At 38.0% G+C, this 26,551-nt stretch overlaps 1 protein-coding gene across 1 annotated transcript in view; it reads left to right on the forward strand.

The window, feature by feature from the left end:
* LOC142422460 (ADP-ribose glycohydrolase MACROD2-like) overlaps positions 1-26,551 on the forward strand; it is a 971,437-nt gene that overhangs the window by 803,071 nt on the left and 141,815 nt on the right. Inside the window, exon 5 of the mRNA XM_075527841.1 lies at positions 7,003-7,047. Coding sequence (XP_075383956.1) covers positions 7,003-7,047 — 45 coding nt within the window. The remainder of the gene's footprint in view (positions 1-7,002; positions 7,048-26,551) is intronic.

The raw sequence follows: 26,551 nt of genomic DNA on the forward strand, positions 1-26,551 counted from the left end.
GAATATTAGGGGGATATGAGAACATCACATATTCCAAAGCCATGATGTCTATTAGAACTTGCATGGTATCTCGGCAAGTTCAAGAACAGAAGGAAGTATGTAGTACTTGTCAAGAGCACAGCTGTTTCTCACAGGTGCCACCTGTTTGGCTGGGCACCGCTCACAAGTGTTAATGTTAGTGGGACGGGTCATGTGAGCACATTTTGAGTGTCTGAAATGACAGCTATCTATTTGTTTGAAAAGCTCTCCCCCAATACACTATCAGTGTTTTGGACCAGGGTTCTCAGACCTCACTGTGCTTCAAGTGTCCCTGGAGAAGCCTGTTAGGTCTGGCAATCTGCTCCTGGAAAGCCACAACCTTTCACACTCTGGGGAACAGCTCTCTGTTGGGCGTCCGGCATTAGCCGGAGTCAGAAGCAACTCACTGGCAACTCACAACTGCAACAACAAGATAAAGGAAGGAATGAGACAAATCCCAAGTCATTGAGAAAAAAAAACGTTATATACTTTGTTATTCAAAAAAGTGCAAAATGTTTGTTATTGGTGAAATGAGTTGCTTCTCAGAAGACAAGTATATCAAATAGGGCAGTAGTCATTTGTATTCGCTTTATCTCCCATAAAATAGAGTAAAATGTAGACTACAGATGATAGGAAGCTTACTATTGACCTCCGCGGGACATTCTGAAGTGCATAGGTTAATTTGAAGCAAACATGTTGTCTTTGAGAAACAAGTTGGTTCTAATGCACATTTTTATTCCAAAAAGAATGTTAGTCCAAGTTATATAGTTCAAGCAGCCCCCACAGTTATAAAACTATGCACTGAATAAGAATGATATTCTCTGTGGAATGAGCATCAGCGAGACCTTTAAGGTGAAATGGAGCTGCAGTTGGGCAATTTCTGCCTAGGATGAGAAAGAGATTTTCTACAATTGGCATTTCTGAACCCAGAGCCACACAACCTGATGGATTGTACTCTGTTTTGAAATAGTATTTTTATCCCTGTGGCTAGGAACCTTTCGCTACTTTTTGTTGTTGTTGTTGTTCCTTTAACAAAGAAATACTAAGAGTTGCTTTAAAGGACAGCAGCTCTGTGCCCATACTCAATCAGCCATCGAACAGCTTCCAAGTCTTGAATGCCATGACGCCTTATCTCCTTAGACTATTGTCTGTTTTTATATGCTATCTTCTTGTATCTTTTCAGCCAGAAAAAGTTTGCTAGCAAGTTGATTCATAAATATGGATCAAATGAGCATATTATATATAATTATATTGAACTTAAATGGGTTTCATTCATATGAAATAATGCATTGGGTAGTTTGAAAATGCAAATAACTTTGTGTTTGACTTTAATATCAAAATTATAAGTTATGTTTTTAATAGCTATTTAGTGAAATTCCATTATGAAATAAGTTATCTCTCAAAGGATGTTTATGTCACTTCCTTGTTTAAAATTGTTCAATCATCTTTATTTTTCAAGATAAAGCTCAAATATTCAACCATTCAGAACTGTTCATTTCTTGAGTAAATTTTGCCTCTTCATTCCCATGTGTTTCACATATATTTTTCTGAAGTCTGCTTGAGAATGATTGCCCTTGACTTTCAACAGATCCTAAAACAAGAACGCAAGTGAAAATAATTTACCTGGGAGGCAATCCCAGGAAACATTGGCAGAAATTTGCAGAAGTGAAATAGGTCAGAGCAGGAAAGGAAGGCGGTAAGAATAAATGATAAGTCAGTTGTGATGGACAATTATAGTTCATTCTCACTGGTCAACTCAGGCAGACAGTGTCGAATATGTTTCAGGGTGTGTTCGTCTGAGAGATGAGTTTGACAGACAACGTCACCACTTTGAGACAGTTTTGTACATATTTGCATATGGTGTCTAGGCAAACTTTCAAGTCATTTGATACCATTTCCAAAATTTTATTCCTAGAAGGACTGAAAGAAATAAAATTACATAAAAAATTACCAATGTTTCTAATATTTTTGGATGTTACAAAGTTTACTTTAAAATTTTCATTATGAGCCACAACATTTAAGTTTCTAAATCCACAAGTCAAAATGATTTCTTATTTGTACTAATATATCTCAATACTCATTAATAATTGATACTTATAAAGGTGTCATGACTAATAAATTCAGCTAGATACTATATTTTAAAGACCATATCTAGGAGTAATTTGCAAATGTTAACTAAATTGCTATTGTTTTTGAAAGCATTGTCCAGATACATGAAGTCTAAATGTGTTTTAGGTACATAGGAAATACGAGAAATTAAATTCAACATACATTTTTGAATATTGATTTTAATGTATAAATGAATTACACTATTAGGGAAACAAAGACATTTAAGGCATGCATGCTCTTTATCTATACAGAATTTATGATCTAGAGATGACATTTGGAAGACAGAACCATTAATACATAACTAGCTATGGGACTTGATAATAATAACTGAAATTTATCACTTAAACTGTCAATCACTCTCCTAGTGCTTTACCTAGCATTATCTCCCTTAATCCTTATAATCACACTATGAATTAGGCACTGTGGTTATCCCAATAACCTTGACCCTCAGGAAGGTTTACTAAATTCTCCATGGTCACATGGCTAGGGAATGGGTAAGTGAAGAAATCAGAATGTAGACCTATGTCCATATATCCTTAAAATTCATACTCAATGGGTCATAACCCAGGCATTTCAACAACTCTCTCCCTCCAAATGTTGACTTGGTAGATGTTTCCCAGACATGGTGCCTAAGCTAGGCCTTGAAGGATGAAGAATGGAAATAGAGCGCTAGAGTAGGGCATTGCTAAGAAGACTGAATCTAGAAGTATAAGCCAAAAGGAACCTTGAAAGAACAAAGGTGTTTGATCCAATATGGTTATGTCGTTGAACTCCTCTGCAAGCAGATAATATTCAAGTACCTGTGGTCTGAACCTCCCCTGTGTGAGTCCAGGTAGGCTAGAGAAACAAATCCAGAGATACACATATGTATATAAGAGAGAGCTTCATATCAAAGAGCAGTTGAACATTGAGAAAATATCCCAGTCCAGTCCAGCTCAAGTCCATAAGTCTGATATTAGCCCATATGTCCGATACCAATATATAAAGTCCTCTTCAGACTCAAGAAACACATGCAACGATACTAAATGCAGGACAATCACAGGTTAGTGGATTGGAAGTCTTGTGGATCCAGTGGTGTTGTAAGCATCTCAGTGCTGATAAGGGTCTCCATGTGGTTCCTTCAGCTCTGAAACACTTACTGCCTCAGCGTAGCTTCAGGTGGCTTCTCCTCAGAAATGTCTCAGAGGGAGTGAGGAAAGAGAGAGAGAGAGAGAGTGACTCCCACCTCCAAGGAGTAAAAATAGGCTTTCCCAGAATCCTCAGGAGAAAGCCATGCCCACACAGAGGCATTATTGGGTATGACCCTTTTGACACACTAGACTCCACCCCTTCACTCTTAATTCTCTCAAGTCCCAAATTGACACCAGATTATGTAATGACCACATCCTCCAAGGAACAAAAATGTATGCCACTGACACCTTTGTGCTTAAGAGGAAGGAATGGGCATGGAGTGTCTGCCCCCTCCCCTCCCCAAACCAAACCAAACCAAACCAAACCAAACAAACAGATTCTGTGCTGCCTGGCAGCCCTCCAGGCCTCTGAGGAGAGGAGAAATGGTTAGTGGGTGCCTGACACGAGTGCATTTCTCCCCACATACTTGCCAGCGCTGTGTGGAACGTGAACTCCAGTGAATGGCGTCCTCTCACACTCTGGGGTGGACAGGTCTCCAGCTGCCAGCTGGGTTCTAGCTGGACAAAAGAGCTTCAGATCAGCTACAGGGCGACTCTCCGCCCACCCAGAGCCCGCAAGGACTGCACCGTGGAGGACCTTCCCCAGAACACCAAGGGAACACCTTGGGTAGGATAAATATAAAATAAATAAACCCCCTATGTGAGTCCAGGTAGACTAGAGACACAAATCCATAGACACTCGTATGTATGTAAGAAAGAGGTTTATAAACAAGAGCAATTGAATATTGAGAAAACATCCAGTCAAGTCCAGATCAAGTCCAAAGTCCAATATTAGCCCATATGTCCAATACCAATCTATAAAGTCCTCTGCTGACTCACAAAACTCATGCAATGACACCAAATGCAGGAAGATCACAGGCCAGTGGGTGCAAAGTCTTTGAGACTTTGTGGTAGAAGCATCCCAGCACTGGTAGGGGTCTCTACGTGGCTTCTCTGGCTCCAGAAGTCTGTGTTCATCAGGATAGGTCCATGTGGCTTCTCTGGGTCCAGAGCTCTCACTGCCAGCAGCATAGATACATGTGTCGTGTCAGTAGAGAGTCTCTCAGGGAGGGAGCCTTGTGGGTAGAGAGTCTCCAAAGGAGTGAGCAGAGAGAGAGAAGTGTCTTTCGCCTGGAAGAAGGAAATCCAGGAGTTCCCAGAATTCTCAGGAGAAGGCCACGCCCACACAGAGGCCTCATTGGTTATATCCTGATTGACAGACCAGATTCCACCCCTTCACTTGCAATCCTCTCAAATTGACACCAGATTATGTAACTACCACACCCCCTTTAAAACAAAAGAAAAACATTGCCAATTATCCTTCTGGGGTATAAGGGGATTGCATTGATAATATCAATAATTTATCAAGTGGAATAGAATATAAGGAAATGTTGATATAAGGAGTCTGTTAGTATAGTCCAACAGTAAACTGCAACCCACGAGTTGTTGCTTTGTACAGATTGATTTCTTAACTGATTAAGCTCTGTTCACAATGAGCATGGAGGTTGGTGCTGGGAGAACTTTTCCTGTATAATTTCTTACAAGGGCAGACCCTTGCCTCTTGGATTAAAACGTGTCATATTCGTGCAATGAAGAACTAAGGATATATGTTAGTCCTGAGTCCACTTGCATTGAACACCCACTAAACCAGGGGTCCCATGCAAGGTCCAACAACCACCATTTCCACCGTCACTGGGCCTTGGGCGGAATGTTGGCTAGTTCTTTTTAGGACAGGGGCTCTGTGTATTATTTCCATCTTTGTTTTGATGATTCCTGAACCACTCGATATTTTTCTCATAGAAACTTTCAATATCACAACTCAAGGCTTGAAAATTTTCCTTGGGTCCTTTCAGCTGAAGATATACTGAGCACATTCTTCCCAATTGCGTTTCTAACTCTAGATTGTTGCACATTTCATTATAATATTTGACTTTGTCTACTCAAACTGCCCTTTGAAATGTTCTGTTCGCGCTTTGACTTAATCTCTCTTTGATTTGCTTTAATTACTCCATGATTAAGAGAAAGTTTCAGTCTATTCTAAAATCCATTTTGACCTTTTCTTTCCTGTTTTTTCAGTGAACTTTGCTTTTTTCGTGAATGATGTTCTTGATGTCCATCCACAGCTCATCATGTCGTCAATCATAAGTGTTCAGTACAGTGAATTTGCTGTTGAAATTCAGGTCAGGTTGTTCAAGGTCATAATTTAACTCACATGGATTTGTTTTAATTTTCTTCAGCCTCAACCTGAACTTACATGTGAGCAACTGATGATCTGTTCCACTGTCAGAACCTGGCCTGATTTAGTTGCTAATATTGAGCTTCTCCATTATCTCAAATGTAGCCACTTTGATTTCTATGCATTCTATCTGAGGAAGTCCAGGTGTATAGTTGCTTTTTGTGTTGTTCAAATAAGATATTTGCTATGAACAAATAGTTGATCTTGCACAATTCTGTCATGTGATCTCCAGCTTCATTTCTATCACCAAGAGCAGAGTTTCCAACTACTTTTCCTTCCTCTTTGTTTCCAGCTTTGGCATTCCAATCACCAATAATTATCAATGCATCCTGATTGCATGTTTGATGAATTTCTGACTGATTGCTCTGATAGAATTCTTCAGTTTCCTACAGCTCATGCTTCTGTGCTGGGTCCATAAATCTGAAAAATAGTTTTACTGAATGCATTTCCTTCAAGGCTGATGCATTTAATCCTATCACACACAGCACTGTACTTCAAGATTGATCTTGAAATATTCTTCATGAGGATCAGTGTGATGCCAGTACTCTCAAATTTGTCATTACTGTCATAGTAAATCATATGATTTTCTGATCAACACTGGACAGTACAGCCCATTTCAGCTCCCTAATGTGTGGGATATTGGTCTTTATGCGTTCTATTTAATTTTTGATGACTTCCAATTTTCCTCGATTCATACTTTGGACATTCCATGTTCTGATTTTAGAACTTTGCAGCTGTTTCTTCTTACCGTGAGTTGTGCTCCATCATTGAATGAAGATCCTGACAGATCCCCTCCCACAGACTTTGCTCCATTTGCTCCAACACATTCGACTCGACTCTGCTTTGAGATAGCCGCTCCTCCTCAGCTGTATCTTGAATTTTAATTCACTGGCACTATCTCTGACAATGCTCTGCTTCCATTCATTAGGCCTCTGGTATGGCAATCTTTCAAAGATGTGTATAAAGTTTCCAGTAACCACTTCCTCTAAAGTGGATAACCGGTCCCTTCTCCATTGTGTGCTCTTAACCTAGAAGCGCTGCTGAAACTTGTTCTCTGAACAGGTTTAACCTGAAGCTCCGTTCACTCTGGGTGAGCCTGCTGGCATTTGAAATACAATGACATAGCTTCCAGCATCACAGCAACACGCAAGCCACCTCAGTATGATAAGCTGACAGAGAAACTGACTTTTTATTAATACTGTTTTTAATTATAGTATCTATAATAGAAAAGTGACTATTACTATATGTAAAGGGGTATAATAAAAATATTAAAACTCAATGTTATATTGCACTCTTGTGCCTACACATTTTCGTGTTCTAGTGGCATTTTATAAGTCAGTAAAAACATTTGATTTCATCAACTCTTTTCTACTCAGCTTTTTTGGCTTTGATTTTTCTATTAATCAAATTGGAGAAATTGATGTTCTAGTGTTAATATGAATTTTCTGTTTATTTTCTGGTTTTTGATAGGTGACAATAATGAAGAGGAAGATGTGGACATGAAAGAATATTCAGGTATCACATTAATGATTTTATTACTTAGGGGGATACATTTTGTTATTTGTATATACCTCACATTTTAAAAAAGATCAAACAAGCTTGGTTAAAAATAGACATGAATTTATTCACACTTAAGAGACCAGATATATTTCTCAAAACAACAAATATAATCTGGGTGCGGACCAGTGGCCCATGCACTTACAGCTAGACTGGCACGGCAACACTGCCGTATCAGTGTAGAACTCTAGTCTCTGGGGTTTTATTTCATTTTTAAGTAATTTATTTTATGTTATTATTGAAAATATACTCAACACAAGCATACACTGGTTCAGATTTCTACGTGCTTATTTCAGTGACGGTGACTACATTCTTCTTGCTGTTCAGCCATTTTCATCCATCCCCACGGGCCACTATGAACTTGAGTCTACTCAGTAGCAGTGAGTTTGAATTTTGAGACGCTAGATGTAGTACACCACACAAAATAGGCTTCCTTTCCCCTCCTCTTTCTGCCTTTGATAACCACTGATAAACATTGTTTTCTATACATTTGTCTGTTTTTATCATTTTAAATAAGTCAGAAGATATACTCTGTATTCTTTTATGATTGACTTATTTTATTCAGCATAATGTCATTTACCTCCCCCCATATATCAAGCATGTTTCAAGCACATTTTAAGACTTTATTTCTTTACTGGTTGATTGGTATTCAATTGTGTATGGCCCACATTTTTAAAACAGTTTGATTGACATCTAATTCACAAAACATGCTATTCATATTACGAAGAATTATACAATTATCATCACAGTAAATTTTAGAACATTTTCTTTGTTCTTATCTTCGTCATTATTAGCTCTCCTCTTCTGCCCAATCTTCCCTGCCACACCCACAAGGAACCACTGATTCAGTTATTGCCTCTCTAGATGCACCTAGCCTGGATTTCTTATACGGATAACATTAAATACAACAGCAGCAATAAAAATAAAATTAAGAACAATAACAGAGTAAAATAGAGCTAAACCTCAATTGAATAGACAGCAGAAAATATTAGACGCTAGAACATGTTGAACGAAGGTCAAAAGGGAAACCACATGATAAGAGGAAGAATTTTAACTTAGCAACCCCTGCAATAATCCAATCCACTTCATGATAGCAAAGCTTGTCATATCCCGGGTCTGTGGTGAGAGGAAATTCCCCAGAGGCTTCATCCATGTGTGTGTCCCCTTCACTTATTTTCTGTTCATGGAAATGACTGTGCAATGGGTCAAAGGGAGATCAAATGATAAGCTATTACATTTTAACCTAAGTACATCTGTGATAATGAACTCTACAGTGCTCTCTGACTGATAGCAAGGTTACTCACCTCCCTCAGCGATGGTCAGGTGGGCTTCATCAGAAACTCAATCCATGCGCGCACTGCGCAAATAGATTTCGGGCTTCCACTGTGACCCACAGTCTTCTGAAAACCAGGTGTTTACAATTGAAGCTCTGATACCAACCTCTCTTTTGAATTTGGGTTGTATTATTTACAACCCTTGAATCACACAAAATAGTTGGTACCTCCTTAGATGGTTGCTTGCATAAATACAAATCTTTAAGACCTTAGACTTTATTCCTTCAGATAGATGTGCACCATCTAGTTCCTTCAGCACACTTTGGTACAATATCCATATCTTCAGTAATCTCTTCATGAGGGCAACTATCAAGAAGAGCCATGACATAGAACGAAATGTTCTTAGATTGGGGTTAGAATTAAGTGCAAGCCCCAAAATCAATTTTTAGATTTATGGTTTATATATGTCTCTGGTTAACCATAGACACATCATTGTCATTTTATGTTAGAGAGCCTTATAAATCATTCCCCTGGGGAATATTGTAGTTCCATTAGGATTGTTGTTAATTTAGTCAATAGCATAGAATTTAAAACATTGCTGAAAAAAGGAAATTACATGAGTATATGCCAGCTATGACCTGCAATACATGAATTGTTTACTTATACAGATTAAACACTTAAGTGTCTGAACACTATTTACATAAACAATGGGGCTGGTGGGGCAAATTTTTCAATAATATTTGTTCACAATGGCAAAGTCATGCCTACCATATTAATACATATCATAATAAAACAAGAATTGCATTAAATCATAAGTATATGGTAGTTCTGGTTGTGGCCTAGGAAGGATGTTGTGCACCTTGAAAGAACAAAGCCCTACGAGTCTGTAGTCTATAACACATGATCTGGTTCATCAAGGGCTGGATAGAAACTGGGTCAAAAGTGTCCAATCAGAAAGACAGTACTAGGCATACTGGGTTGTATATATGTTTTGTTAAGTGATTTTACTGATGGGAGGTTGCTACAATCAGAAATGTCCATTACTTTCTCTGAGACATACTTGACCCACTCCCCTGTCTTGACTGGATTTCCAAGTAAGGTTTCCCTACCACTCTGGTAGGGGTGTCTGTTGGTGTGAGATGACCTTGGCACAATTCTGTATGGCAGCAACTGAGGGGTCTTCCCCCTCACCTCATATTTTGAAAAACTGACCCCAGCTGAGGCGAGGTCTCTTCTGTCAAAGTGGTTTTTAGAAGGGTATGTCCCATCTGATCCGCTCATCTGTTGGTAGGTGTTTACCGCCCCCCCCAACTTTTAACTATTGTAAATAGTATTGCAATAAACATATGATTATCAACTGTTCTACTTTCAGATGTTTTGAGAATATACCGAGAACAGAATGACTGTCTTGTGGTAGTTCCATTTACAGATTTTCTGAGAAATCACTACACTCTATTTTTCCACAGCAGTTATACTATTTTGCATAACTAACAACAATGGACAAAAGTTCTGATCCCCCTGGTCCTTGTCAAAATTTATTTTCTGTTGCTGTTGTTTTTTCTGAGCAGCTATAGTGCGAGTGAATAGGAATTTCATTGTGATTCACCGTTCTCTGAAATCCAAGGACCAGGAGCATCTATTTGAGTATTTGATGACTATTTAAATACACCCTTTAGTGAAAAACCTATTCCAGGCTTACTTTGTAATTGGCCTGTCTTTTTGTTTTTCATTTTTTGAGAGGTATGTGTGTATATATATATATATATATTATTGCATATATAGTTTCTAAAGACATTCTCATACTTTAGCTTGCCTTTTCAATTTTTGATAAATATTTTAATAAAATTGTATTAATTTATATGAGGTATCATTTATCTATTTTGCCTTTTGTTGTTTGAACTTTTATTACTATGTTAGATAATCCATTGTTAAAAGCCAGGCCTGCCTCGCCCAGCTAAACGGTCATTGCATGATACCCACCTTCCCGACATGATCACTGAAGACAGACGTGTGTGTAAGCAAATGTAGTGAAGAAAGCTTACGGTGCCTGGCTAACAAAAAGATATAGCGTCTGGGGTCTTAAAGGCTTGAAGTCAAACAAACGGGCCATCTAGCTCAGAAGCAACAAAGCCCACAGAGAAGAAGCACACAGCCTAAGCGAATACAAGGTGTTGAATGAACCAGGTAGCAGACATCAAGGAACAAAAACAAACATTGTGTGATCACCTTCCTCACATAAATACTGAAGACGAAGGTGTGCATAAGCAAGTATGGTGAAGAAGGCTGATGGTGCCCAGCTACTGAGAGATATAGCATCTGGGGACTTAAAGGCTTGAAAGCAAACAAGCGGCCATCTAGCCCAGAAGCAACAAATCCCACACGGAAGCAGCACACCAACATGGGTGATCGTGAATGGCAGAGGAGACCAGGTCTCAAACAACAAAGGTGGGGGGGGGGGGAAATCACATCACCGTAAATGAGGGGGAGTGCATGATGGGGACTCAATGCCCATCTGTAGACAGCTGGACATCCCTTGCAGAGGGGTAGTGGGGAGGAGATGAGTCACTCAGGATTCAGTGTAGCCACAATGAAACTCAAAACCTGCCTCTAGTTCTTGAATGCTTCCTCCCCTCCCAATTATCATGACCCCAATTCTACCTTGCGGACCTGGTTATACCAGAGGATGTACAGCGGTGCAATAGGGATCTAGAAACACAGGGACTCTAGGACAGGTGAACCCCTCAGGGTCAGCGGTGGGAGTGGCAACACCAGTAGGGAAGGGGGTGTAGAAAGGGAGAACTGATCTTGGAGATCTATGAGTAACCTCCTCTCTGGGAGATGGGCAATGGAAAGGTGGGTGAGGGGAGAAACTTGGAAGTGTAAGATAAGATAAAATAATTATTTATAAACTGTTAAGGCAGCAGGAGGAAGGGGGGAGCGGGGAGGGAGGGGGAGGGGGAAAAAAGGAAACCGAGCTGATTCCAGGAACCGAAGTGGAAAGCAAATTTTGAGAATGACGAGGGTAACGAATGTATAAGGGTGCTTTGCTCAATTGATGTGTGTATGGATTGTGATAAGAGTTGTATGAGCCCCAATAAAAAGATTTATTAAAAATTTTTAAAAGCCAGGCCTGACAGCACTGTTCCTGCTTCTTCCTCTAAGATTTTTTTTTCTTTCAGTCTTCATTTATGAACTTGTTTTGATGTATTGCTGGAGGCATGGATCCAGCTTCCTTTCTCTGCATATGGAAATCTAATTTTCCCAGCACCACTTATTAATGAGATTCGTATTACCCTATTATATGAACTTAGCACTTGTCAAAAATCAGCTGAACACAGACTTGTGGAGTCTTTTGTGACTCTGTTAGATAAATTTTATTGTATTGCTCTAAGGTCACAGTGACTCAGAATCAACTCAATGGCAGTGCTTTATTATTTTTTAATGTACCTATTGTTATACAGGACTAAGTTATTTTGATTACTTTAGCTGTATAATATGTTTTAAAATTAGGAAGTCTTTATTTTTCTTTATTCTTCTCTTTCAACATTTCTTTAGCTCTCTTGGCCTACAGCCTTTCTATATAACATTAAGGATTGCTTTACCATCTCTGTAAAAAGGTTGTTGGAAATGTGGTTAGATATCCTTTGAACCTATAGATCATTTTGATTGGTATTGGCATCTTTACAATATTGTATCTCCAAGTTCTTAACATTTTCTATTTATTCATGTCTTCTATAATCTCTTTTGGTGGTGTTTTATAATTTCCATCATGTAAATCACATACCTAGTTAAATTCAATCCTATATATTTCATTATCTTTGATTCTATTATATAGAGAGACATTTTCTTCATTTCCCTTTCTGATTTACCATTTCTGATGGGGAGAATTCCGACTGACAAGTGTGTGTTCCTCCTTGTATCCTTCAACTTTGCTAAATTCCTCTATTATCTCTAGAAGTTTTCTTACAGATTACAAGACAAGGTTTATGTACATAGAATCATGTCATTTGCAAATAGAGACCCATTTACTTCTTTTCCAACCTGGATATCCTTAATTTTTTTCTTGTCTTATTGCCCTGGATATCATGCCAATTATGGAGTAGAGGTGATGAGAGCAATATCTTATCTTACAATTGTCAGAAGGAAAGTGCTCGGTCTTTCTCCAGCAAGTACAATGTTGACCGGGTCTTTTTATATATTCCCCAAATCATATTTAGAGATTTCCTTTATATTTCATTCTTTTTCAATATTTTCATCAAGAAAAAATGCTGTATTTTATGGTGTGCTTTTTTCTGCATCAATAGAAAGGATCATGTGGTCTTTGTTGTGTTGACATGGGGCATTACATTATTTTACTTATTTTTTGTTTGTTCTTTTATTTTCTAATGTTGAACCACCCATAAGTTCCTGGGATAAGTCCCACTTGGTCATGGTGTCTGACTTTTAAAATATACGGTTGCATTTTGCTCATCTTATTGAATATACATATCCATAAATATATATTCATAAATATATATTCATAAAGGGTATGGTCTGTATTGTTTTTTTCTTGGAGTATCATTGTATAATTTTGGTGTTAGGATTGTGCTTCTTTACAGAATGAATTAGGGAGTACATCTGTATGCTATATTTTTGGAAGAGTTTAAATAAGATTATTGTCAGTTATTTTCTAAGTGGTAGAATTTCCCAGTAAACCTATCTTGTCCAGTACTGAGATGTGCCCATAAGGTCATAAATGAAGAAATAATTGTGTTAACTTTTATGGCTACTATAGTTAGCTATATGTGTTCATTTAATTTTTTTTATTTTATAAATGCATTGAATAATTTCATTTGACTTTAAGGGAACTAGCAGCCAAAGCAAAAATATAATCCATGATTTACTAGTTTAAAAATTGTGTAACAAATTACTGCAAAACTTGATGGCTTAAAACAGCCATTCGTCAAGTTTATATTTTTTCAGTCAGGAACTCAGAGAGGATACAGTGGGGCTGGATGGACCAGGTTCTGCAAAGTTTGAGGCATTAGCAGGAAGATGCAATGACTTGGGTTAGCAATTGTGCGAGGTTCTTTCATTAATGTATCTGGATGGTAATAAATATTGGCTATTAGCTAAGACCTTAGCTAAAAGGGTTGTCTGTAACCACACACGGCCATTTCATGTGACTTGGGCTTCCCTACAACATGAACGCAGGTTCCAAAGTAAATTTCTCTAGAGAGACTAGTGAGGGAGGTTGTATTCTTTTGAGGACGTGGTCACAGAAATCTCACAATATTAATATCATAAAACACTATTATATGTTTGTATCAGTCACCACCCATTCAAATTCATGGGAGGAGAAAATATACTCCATTTTGTTGGGGATGGCTTAGAGGCTGCAGAGCCGATGAGACCTAAATTACTGGTGTGGCCATATATTGGAAAACAAATTGTTCATATATGATATATTAGTCTCATTGCAAGAAATTACAATACATGACAACTGTTCAATAAATAACAATGTTTGATGAAAGAAACCTGCTGGTTAAAAGCATGGGTTATAGTATAATATATCTAGTCAATGTTTTTTGGATAATCAATGCATAAATCAATAGATCTGAATTTAATTTCAGTCCTGTCACTAGTTCAATTTGATCAAGTTTCATTTCCCTTTAAGCTTCAGCTTAAAGGAGAATAATTTTTACCTCATAATCTTGTTTGTGGTATTAAACTACATAATACAACAAAACAGTTTTTATAGTGTTTGCATTTTTGTAGGCATTCAATAATGTATTTCAGTTTAATTTTCCACTATAACAGGTTTTTTGAACAAGTGTAGGTTTTAATTTTATGGTATGAGCCCAATGTTCCCCTTTTCTAGCAACCATATTGCTCTAGCAATGAAATAAGATGGAAATTGCAAATTAAAATAGGTATCTTAAGAGTCCTAATTTAGTGCAGTGCCCCATTCAATGCCCCATTCACTGCCAGAACTCATTACAAATCACTGGTGCCTCCAGTATGACCAATTTCATTAATAAGAAGCCCTTTAAGTTCTGAGGCAAACAATATCATTTGGAGAATTTCTGTTATTAAAATAGTCCTTCTTGTTAAATTAAATCTCCCTCCTTCCTCTGATCATCACTATTCTTAAGGAGAAATAATACCAGTCTTCTTCTTCAATATCGTATACTAGAATAATGATCAAAATTTCTATCCAAACTCTTCTTGGACTGAACATTTCTAATTTCTCAGATTTTCTTATTCTCTCCAAATGAAACAGCTGCAGAGGAATATGAGAAGTGTGAAATAATGGAATAAGGAGTGGGCAGAAGTTCACTGTTTCTTTGGTGATATTGGTAGCTTTCTTCAGAAAGTTCTTTAGCATCTCAGCTGAGCACATTCCTCTGGTTGTGAAAGCCTACTACAAATAGCAGGAAGATCACATGTATCTGGGTGGCCTGCAACCCTGATAAACAGAATTGTGTCATGACTAGCTCTGCAGGACACGTCGGAGATGTGTTCTTCTCTAGTGCTTTTTACCTTACACATGGAAAACTTTACCAAACCATAAAGTTAATTCAATGATGTTTTATGTGACATAATACATAGAGAACATTGTCATTTCAATAGATCATCAATAGGAAAATGTCATTAGCCAGATATTTTACTTGTTTTATTTTTCACACTGTCTTGAAATTTGAAGTGTATATTACACTCACACCTTAATTTCAATTAACCGCACTTTAAATTCCTATAGTGAAATGAGTTGCTATGGTCTTTGCCTTGTTTCGTGGAAAAAACAGCTCAAGAGAGATTTCCTCCTGAACCCTGAAGAGTTAGCTCTGTTCTATTTTTCTGTTTCACAGAGTTTGTTACTTTTGTCTAAGTTGGCTGACATTCCCTGGGTAATCTATAAACAATTTAATTGTGATCATTTTTGTCTGATCCAGAGCTGCAGGGGCACTGGGATTGGTATGCACTCTGCAGGGATTGGTCAATATTCAAGTTAGGTGAATGGCATCCCAGCCATACCTACTATGCAAAAAAAAATGTCTATACCTATCTGTTTGTCACCTCTGTGTACAGGAATTGTGACTTGAAATTCACAAGGAGTTATAGGTATATGCATGCCCCCAAAGTTCAAAAAGTTGTGGAAAAAATCCATTATCTTTCAAAACTATTTTTTCCCACACACTCTTTGAAACCAAACACATACATGCACACCCAATGGTCAGTGGAAAATGAAAAGATCATGGACTCCCATAGATCAATTATCAGTCAAATAGGCGGATCTATCAGGGGAGCAATCACATCAGTTAGGCGCATATACCTTAGAATAATCAACCGTTTGATCGCTTGAGGGCAGCGTTTAGGATAAAATTCAGAAGCCCTTGGGGTGTAGTGGGTATGGGCTCACGGTGACCTGCGTAGTCAGCACTTGGAAACCACCAGCAGCTCCTCCAGAGAAAGACTGAGCTTTACACTCCAGGAAACAGTCCTGGAACACTCTGGGAGGGTCTATGAGTCAGCATTGACTTGATGGCAGTGACTTTGGTTTGGGTCTGAAGGGTTAGAAAAAAAGGAGGCATAAAAACGGAAACTACAGGGAGGAAATGAGATTGATGCCACTGATAGACTCCTGAATGCCTGTCCATGTTATAGCCAAATAGACACCTGGTTCGTTTGAGTAATTCTAAATTTATTTCTGCAAGGGATTGGCAGAAGGAGGTTATTAGGTTGGAAAGTTCCCAAACTGCTTCAAATATCCAGGGAACAGCAAGTAACTTATACACATTCAACTATGTGACAAGTTGAAGACGTTAGCCAGGTTTGTTACAATGAACAGAGAGAGCGCTTCAGCCACGGGACAAAGGAAGCATGGCTCACAGAAATGGGAAGGCTCTTGTCACCCCCTCATTTGCCTTGCTTGCCCAGGAGGTTTTGTTTGTCTAAACATGCTGAATCAGAACATCCTTAAGCTTAAAGGAAATTGTACTACAAGGGAGCTGGGGTGAGGGAGTGGACGTGTGTCCATCGGGCACCACATTCTTCTGACCTTGCTCTGTGCCATTCCTTTTTTGTCTCCTGGAGTGCAATGCAATTTGACAGTGTGGAGGAGGTGAATCACAAAACGAGGGAGGTGCTGTCAGCCATCCAAGCAGATGACTTTGAAAAATGTTTCTTAAAATGCAATCGTAGATTTGACAAATGTGTTCCGTGTAATGGAGAGCACTTGAGCCAGCTTCTAAAACTAAAAGTGAGGGAATGAAGGGGAAGCTGGGCCCTGCTGCGGATAACCTAGTTCCTGTTCCCTACTGGGCTCAGTTGGGTTCTCTAGAGAAGCAAAAGACTGATGTTTTTCTTTGTCACGTAGAGAAAGAGATTTATATCAAGAAATGGCTTACACGGTTGTAGAAATAGGCAAGTTCAGTCTGGTTCCCTGACATGCAGACACTGACGAACAGAAAGCAAAGGCAGCAGGGGGCACAGCCTCTGTGGATGCAGAGGTCTGAACTCAGCCCAGTGAATTCACCACAGAAGGTGAAGGTCCAAAGGAAATTCAACTCTTTTCAATCTCTTGCTTTTATACACCGAGGGGGTGTCATCAGGTTGCCACAAAATGAAAAGGTTGAGTTCCCCATCCATACCATTACCAAGTTTTCCTGGGTCATCATCTGACTTCACTTTTGAGACTAGCTGTGACAAGTCTAGTGAGAGGTCTAGAGGGTGTTTCCTAGGAACCTGGAGCATTATCTTGTACGGCATCTACCTCACGAAATGCCCCAGAGATAGCCCACGTGCTGGATTAAAATGCGTGCTTGGGCTAATTTCCTCAAGTGTGGGTGCGGGCGATCATGGTTTTACTGAGAGTGGATTAATCTCTTCAAACCGATGGGGTGTCTCTGGTGGCTGGAGTGGCTCACTGTCATTTCAAGTTCCTATATTGTTCCCCTTCCAAGTTCCAGGGCCCCGTTCCTTTTCAATCAGTACTCTCACTTTAATATCAGACTCCTTTCCAGGTTCAGAATTAAACTGAGTTTATAATTCAGCAATTCGTATGATAAAAGTATGGATTTGGTTTTCAGTCTTAGGATTTTGTTTTTTGTTTGTTGTTTGCTGTGGTTGCTGTTTATTACTCTCAAGTCTGTTAAGCCCCATAGTATCCCAGTGTACAAGAAAAGGCAACACTGCCATGAGTGTTCCGTCCTCACAAGCAAGCACATGTGTGAGTCCACTGCGGCAGCCTTGGGCTCTTGTTTTTTTTACTATCTTCTTTACTAAGTGTAATGTTCAGCATATCCAAATGATATGCCAAAAATACACACACAAATTATATTTATAATTATATATCAAATTACAAACCAAAATTTGCCATCTTAGATTTAAGAACAAATCTTTTGATCGTCCCTAGTGTATTTAATATTCCTTGCCAACACCATAATTCAAATATATCAGTTCTTAAGTCTCCCATATTTACTATCCAACTTTTGCATACATATGAGGGAATAGAAAATCCCAAGACTGATATCAGTTGAATCTTAGCCTTCAAAGTGACATCTTTAATTATTAATACTGTAAAGCAGTCTTGTGCAGTAGATTTACCTAAGGAAATGTTTAACACATCAGGAAAGGGTTTAAATGTTTAAATTATCATGAATCTAATTTTTCCCTGAGCATTTTGAAATACTGATATTTATGTAAAATGTGTATGTGTGTTACGTTTTTATATTCGTAAAATATTACAACCATTTTCTTTAAAAACAAAACAGACTTTCATCTGCTAAGTGTAGTAGCATATTTAGAACTACAATTCTTTATGCATGTATCTCCAAAGTATACATGGAATATTCAATCTTTAAGAAACCAAACCTTGATATGGTAAATCAATGGATCCCATATTACATCTTAAAATATTAATGACCTCTTTTGTGAAATAAAATTATATGTGTGAAATATTTTTGAAAACTGAAAAAAATATAGAAGTGTGACATAGCTCATTTTACTCTTAGAGTTAGTTTTTCACTAAATTTACGTTTTCTAAATGCCTGAATCATTGGTGGAGTATAGTTTGTATTTTCTGATAAGCAAAACCTTCTCTGTGTCCCTGTTATTTGCCCTGCAAATTAAAATATTGTGTGACGTGCCATTCTGTGAGTCTGGACAGAAGGGACAGTCTATCTTTCAGAATGCCATGCAGGCATCAATGCATTATATTCAAAAGCGTGATCTTCCATTTCCTTTTGTTGACAAGTGCAGTGAAGGGTAAAATCGGGGAGTCATAAGTTTGACTCTGCCATCACTCAAATGACCTGAGTGACTGACCAGTTTCAAGAGTCGGGGGACGAGGGGATGAGCAGATATGGAGGGGGGACTGTTTTCTCAGAAGCAAAGTCTTATCTTAGTCTCTAGACTTTACCACCCCCAAAATGTAAGCAAAATGAATATTCCCATGGTGAAAATCAGAATACAATAAAATTTCATTCTAATTTCCTGCTTTAATTTTACTCTTTACAGTTTGCTGGACTCAGGGACATGTGATCCTCTTGTCAGAAATGAGTGCAATGACCCGGGAATCTATTTCACTTTTATCGTTGCTCCTTGAGCTTGTATTTGCTAGAGACTTTACACATTTACTCATTAGACACATCTCTGGCTTGGGACCACCGATTCTTGTTTCAGAATCAGTTCATGGTATTTTAATAAGGCTTTATTTTAGGGAAGGTGTGCATTGATACCTCTTCCATATGGCAAGAACTGTTCCTACCTAGGCAGAGTAACCATGAGCTCATTTGATATACCACGATATAAGTTTATGACTGTTATCATTGGCATATTACTAACAGTGACCATTTTCACCTTGGCAGTTGCTCCAGGCTGGGTGATAATTTACATGGTCCCCCAACCCATAAAGAAACATGTGAGCATAACAGTGAACAGAGCTTGCAATTGTCTGGATTCTGCTGCTTATTTGGACAGTTTTTCTTACCTAAGACTCAATGATCTATACAGTAAATGAGGGAAAATGTGCCTTGTGGGACAGGAGCACGATTTAAACAGATGACATATGGAAATCACCTTGCACAATAGCTAGACAGACGAACTATCAATCAAAGTACATTACATTTGAAATAAGAAGACTTTCCACCAAAATAATTGCGGTAAGTAAGATGGGGGTGGCCATAGCTGACCTCCTGTGCCTTCCCTGTTGCCAAGAGACAGGGGTCAGACATGTCTCCATATTCCATTCTGCTTTACCTATTGCGATCCCAGCCATCCCTCCCATAGCACCCTTCTATGCTGGGTTCTATAACTTGTTACAATGGTCGCACAAAACACACAGACAGCATTCACAAGTATGCTGGCTTATTACAGAAGTTAATAAGGTCGAGTTAATAGGTTAATAGATTACCCCAAATCAGCAAGGATACAGTAATAGACTCACAGCATTACTTTTCCTCAGCTGGCAACTAAGCCTGTCTCCACTCCTCAGCCTCCCCGACACATGATCCCTTGGCATCTGCCTTCCTGGACCAGAAAGCCCTCTGCTTGTTGTTCTGTCTCTTGGTCCCATGGGCTCAGCACTGCTCCTCCTGCTTTCCATCATCGTCTCTGAGGTCTCTGGTCTCGGACTTTGCCACTTCGGACAGAGATCTGGAATATACAAATGAATGGTTCTGAGCTTCCTCTCTCTGAGAGGGCTCTTTAACCATACCTCCCTTAAAGTCACTCTTCTGTGTTTCAGTTTGCCGTGCCCTCAAAGAAAATGAAGGCGAGTGTCCTAAGTCAGACCCTTTCATAAAGTCTTAAACCTACATACCACCCTCAAACTGTACCGGAGAACTTCTAAAGTGGATCGTAGCTGCAGGCATTGAGTCCAGAATTACAGCGCATAAGGAACGGTGACTACAAGGGCCCTGTTCGTAGATTGCATGCCAATGCCTTACCTGCTTTGCTTACTAATGCTTAAATATTTGAACACAGTAAACTGATTTTCCAAGTGTAAGTAAAATTTAGTCAATGGACTGATCTAGATTTTTGGTTTCACCCTCTTCTCTCTTAGGTCCACTCAATACAAATTTATTCAAACAAATGTATTTCAATCCCAAGTGGGCTTTCTCCTAATCCATCTTCTTTCTCCTGATGGCAAATATTTTATCTTCACATCAAAATTCCAAGAAATTGGTCTATTTCCAATGTTCATGCAAGCTCACTATGAATAAAACCGAATGGAAGGCACTAAGATAGGTTGTCAGGAGGAAGGTCATTAGCTGTCAACTAGTTTTTACCATCAAAGTGGTCACTGTCCAGCCTCCATCATCCTTTGAGATCTAGAACCTCTGCTTTGTCTGCAAAATTGTGAAAACAAGTATCTTTCTTCTGAGACTAAGTGCTTTCTGCCTACTTGTTCTGGTTACTGGATAAGTTAAGAATGTGTCAGACTGGTCAGGGGACCATGGCATGACGTCAACCAGGTCATAGCACCCTTGTTAGGGTTTCTGAGAGTGTAGCTCTTACCAAAGCAGTCAGTGTCCTCTCTCTCCCGTGAAGGAGCTGGTGGGTTCGAACCTCTAACCTTGTGGTTGTGCACCCAAAGGCTACTTCTCAGTCTATCAGGACTCCTTCATTTTATACTTTCAAGGTTAAAACTCTATGCTAATGTTATTTTCGACCATCTAATTCCTTTCAGTCAGAACTCTCTTTATTATTCAATTGCAAGGTTGCTTCGAATTGTATATTGTTGTCTACGTGCATTTGAAACACACACTGTTGTTTTTCTTGCTGTCAGTATCATTATCATTTCCAATTTTGTCAATTTTTCTGGTGTTTGCCCAATAACATTGTGATTACTTTATTGGTAGGCCTTTATCACTAGTGTGTTTTGTAGAACGAAGCAGTAATAAGAGGAAAAGGAAACAAGAAAAGGCTTTCATTCCTAATAATGTAAATCAATGTAGAAAGATTTTATAAAATAATTTTATTAGTATTCATAAATATAATAATACATTAAAACAATTGTCCACTATATTTGTCACAGAGCATTCATTCGATGTTTAAAATTCATAGTAAACCTTACGAAAGATTCGGTATGGCTGCATACTGGAGGAAGTTCGTGAGGAGAATGTGACACCGAGTTACCACACTGGGTAACACCAACCCTTCGGACACTACTGTATGTATAGGGTAACCATCAGTGAAAAATAAAATCTGTCCTAATACTCATTATAAAGTAACTATATGAGGAATTTAATTATTGACTCTGTGGAATGGGTTTCAAAATAAAATACTGGAGACATAACAGAAAACAAGCAGAGGTAGAGATATGTGACTAATATGTATATTCATATATATATATATATATATATATCCCATAAATAAATTGAATATAATGGGTATATGTCTTGATTATAATGTGTGTGATTATATATATCAGGAGTGGAAAGCTCTGGATTCCTTTCTATGCTGATTGACCATGGCAAGTCTCTGTAAAATGAAGGATTTAATCTACAGATTCTTGCTGGTCTACAAAACTTCATTCTTGAAGTTCAGTAACACCATCATTGCCATTTCTGTGGCCTGTTTAAAATTATTCCCCTACAAAAGTTGCTGACTCTAAATCCAATTGCTCTTGTCAAGACAGGACAGTAACAGAGATGTCAATGCAGCTATACCAAATCAAGTCCTCAATGGTGCTATACATTATTCCAAGAATTATTCTTTTGTGTATAAAATTCTGCATTTTGAATATGTAAAATCAGAGGCATAATATCCAATTGGGATTTGTATTGCAGCCAAGTAAAAAAGGCATATATGGTGTCATTCCTTTTTTCTAGAAACCACTTTTGTTCCAGTTAAAATTTTATTTTTATAGCTACAAATTTTTTATCTCACATCTTAATGCTATGGTACAATTTTTACAAGAATTCAATAATAATAAAGCTCTTATTGCCTATTCAAAAAAGTTTATTATAAAAGTATACATACTCTCTTACTCAAAATTAAAGGCCATGAAAAATTTTCATTTGTATCTTTGACCCCAAAAGATATGTTGCACTGCATTCTAGCCTTTCTTGGATGGCACAGAACACTCACAAACATCCTGTACAACTGTGTTAGGATGTGCAAAAGACACAATAGAAGCAATTGACCCCATAGTGGATTATAAAAATCATATTTTTGTTAAAGTTTGTGTTATTAAAATTGAGTTATAAAATAAATGGTAAGTAAACATCTGTATATAATTTTTCAAGTCAAACATTACGTCTATATTTTTTCATTTTCTTTCATCCTTTAGAAAACATTTTAAAAAGTAAATTTAAGCTTTTCTAGTAACTTGAAATTTAAAAAATTAATTTAATTTGAAACCCACACATGAAAAATTGTTGCTATTGTTGTTAGGTGTCGTCAGTCGCTTCCGCCCATCGTGGCCCTCTGTAGGAAACACTGCACTGTCCTTTGCCGTCCTCCTGATTGCTCCTGTGCCGGAGCCCACGGATACAGCCACTGGGTCAGTCCATCTCTTGAGGCCTTCCTCTTCTGTCCTGTCCCTCCACTTACCCCACAGGATGTCCTTCCCCAGGGACTGGTCTCTTCTGACAGTCTATCCAAAGGAGGTAAGACAAAGTCTTGCCATCCTTGCCTTTAAGAAGCATGTTGTCCTTACTTCCTTCAACATAGATTGGTTTGTCCTTTTACCATCCTATGGCACTTTCAATACTTTTCTCCAATACCGCAGTTCAACGGCATCTATTCTTCGATGGTCTTCCTTATTCAACACTAAACTGTCATATACATACGAGACTATGGAGAATACCGTGGCCTGGGTCAGGTGTGACTTATGACTCAAAGTGACATGCGTGCTCTTCATTCCTCTAAAGAGGTCTTGTGCCGCAGATTGACCTAATGCAATGTCTTTTGATCTCTTGACTACTGCTTCCATGAGCATTGATTGTGGATCCAAGCAAGACAAAATCCTTGACAACTTCAGCCTTTATCATGATGATAGTTAGTGATCCACCTCTGAGGAGTTTGGTCTTCCTTACACTGAGTTGAAATATATGCTGAAGGCTATAACCCTTGATCTTCAACAGCAAGTACTTCCAGTTATCATCTTCAGCAAACAAGGTTGTGTCATCTGCATATCACAGGTTGGTAATAAACCTTCCTTCAATACAGATACCACACTCTTCTTCAAATAATCCAGGCTATCTTATGACCTGCTCAGCATACAGATTGAACAAGTATGGTAAGAGGATACAACTCCAAGGCACACATTTCCTGAGTTTAAGCCATGCCGTATTATTTTTCTGTTCACATACTGCCTCCAGATCCATATACAAGTTTCACATGAGCACAATGGAGTGTTCTGAAACTTCTCTTCCTCTCAAGGTTATTGACAGTTTATTATGGTCCACAAAATGCCCTTGCATATCCAATGAAACACAAGTAAGCATCTCTCCGGCATTCCCTGCTTTCAGCCAAGATCCATTTGACAATCAACAATGAAAGCATGTGTTGCTTATCCTCCTTTGAATCCAGCCTGAACTTATTTGACAAATGAATTATTGCATCTTACATATTTCAAACTGTTGAAGTAATTAAAAGTTAAGAGAACATATTGTTTTGTGGCTAACAATATTCTTTGTTTTAATTCCCTCTTCTCTACCTTTGCTCCAATATGGAATAAAAAGGGAATTCTAAAGGAAGCGTTGTTCCTACTTAGAGGTTCATGTTGGAGCATGGACATGTGGAGAGGTGTTTAGATAAGGTATACCCAACCCAAGATAAATATGAAGGGTCAGGTGACAAGGGCAAGTGAACAGAGCAACATATACAAAATGGAGATCAATAGAGTGGGTGGGAGAAGCAATAAAACACCAGAGAGCAAAGTAAAAGTAAGGACGGGTAGAGCATTCCAAAATTGTCTGTACTGACCACGAAATCTCAGTAGTAAATATACTTTTTTAAAGAGATCTTGAGACTAATAGAAGGTGTATTGGAGGTAAATAGTAGTTTGGGTCTTTAAGAATAGAGCATTGGAAGGTCTTTAAGAATAGAGCATAGAAATGAACTTTTAGAACGTTATTCGCAGTTTAAAATGTCATGCTGCCTTTCCAAGTAGTCTAGCAGTAATCGAAAGGAAGGCCAAAGGTGCTATTTACAAATGGCTTTGTTTTTAAATGGCAGCTCCAGGCAAAAGTGGAATTTGAGATTCTGCTGTTTACTCTCAAAAGATTCAGACTGCGTGGTAAACTTGCCTCTACAAGGCTGGTGTTTAAATTTTGGGAGCCAGAGAGCATTGCTTTATCCTTGATGTTCAACTGCTGTCAAGTTTTTCAAAATTTTACTGCCTTTTAAATTAGGGAAAGTGTATCTTCATCAACAACTTAACATTATTATCACTTTATCAGCTCCATGTTTTAATTGTTGGGGCCATTCAGGTTTGTTTCTCTAGATAGCATTTCCTCGCCATACTTTGTAAAATAATGGATCTTAGAAGTAATGTAAGGAAGCAGATTATGAGGTTAGGACCTGATTTGAAATTGAAACATAGCTATTAAGATACAGGGACCTGAGGATTACTCTTTCTACTTAAAACGTTGAAACTGTTTTGGAGAGCAAATACATGTGGCAGAAGAGAAAACAATTTTTTAAGAAAACCAGCAAAACTTCCTACTTGTCCTGACCATAATTCTGTTCAGGGAATAGTTAAACCGAGTCAGTGTTCTGGACTTTTCCCTAAGGAAAGGTCCAGTGGATATCTATCACCTGGATGAAGCTATAACAAACACAATAACAATAATAGAAATGATAATAACTACTAATTTTTAGTGTCTATTTGGCATTTTGTACAGAACTCTCTTTAAACTTGTCCACTGATATTATACAGTGTTAGATTTTTCACCTACTATATAACAGTCTTCATGTTGTCTAATTCCATTGAACAAAAAATCTAGTGTGTTATTCTGGGTAGACTGGAGAAACAAATTCATAAACATGCATACGTGTATATGAAAGAACTTTATACACAAAAGCAAAAGAATATTGAGGAAACATTCCAGCCCAGTGCAGATTAAGTCTACAAGTCTGATACAGATTTATAAATTCCTCTTCAGACTCACAAAACACATGCACTGAGGCCGAGTGCAGGAAGATCACATGCCAGTGGGTGGAAGGTCTTGTGGATCCAGTGATGGTAGAAGCATCTCAGCACTGGCCTGGGACTCCACGTGGCTCCCCCAGCTGCACGGCTCTGGCTGCATCAGCATAGCTCCATCAGGCTTGTCATCAGCAATGTCTCACAGGGAATGTATGTGTCCTGCCTCCAGCACGCTATTTATCTCTGCAGCACCTCCAAAATGAAGCCATCAAGCTGCAACCTAACTGACAGACTCAATTCTCCCACTTCACTCATAAGTCTCAAATTGATACCAGATTATGTAACTACCACATCTAGTAATTGTTGAAATATTATCAGATACTATATTATCTCTCAACTATCCAAATGTATCAACTATCAAGGGTTGCCTTCAAAATAATCTTTGGTAAGGGGTTATAGATATATAAGGAAAGATGTTTACAGGGTCAATAATTGTAAAAAAAAAAAAAAAGTCCTGAAAAAATAGTGATGATTTAACATTAAATGTGAAATTGAATTAAATTGTGATCAAAATGACAAATTGTAAAAAATTGAATTATTAGACAATAAATATTTAAAAGAAAGGAAATGTTCTTGATTTAAAGTTAATTGAGAGGCATAATAGAATTTTTCATCATAGAAAAGTTAAAGGTGATAGTATCAGCCAGATCTAGGTTTGAATTTCTGTTCTATTACTTACTGGATACAGACTGTGATAAGCTTAGTTTTTTATTTTTAAAATAGATATAATAATCTCTATTTTTATTTATTTGGGCCAGGATTCAAAGTAGAATATGTAAAAGAGCAAGCATATTGTCTTACATGAAAACACCACGTTATCTTCCAACTATCAAAATGTATCAACTCTCCAAGGTTGCCTTCAAAATAATCTTCTGGAAAGGGTTATGGAAGCTGAAGGAGAATATTTACTATGTCAGCAAATGTAAAGAAAATGAAGTTCTGAATCAAAATATAGTGATTGTTTCACATGGATTCATTAAAACAGAATTTCTGTACAAAATATCAAGTAGATGCTCAAAGATGGTGGTTATTATCACTACTATTATTA

This window comes from Tenrec ecaudatus, chromosome 12, assembly GCF_050624435.1.
Source record: "Tenrec ecaudatus isolate mTenEca1 chromosome 12, mTenEca1.hap1, whole genome shotgun sequence".
NCBI lineage: Eukaryota > Metazoa > Chordata > Mammalia > Afrosoricida > Tenrecidae > Tenrec > Tenrec ecaudatus.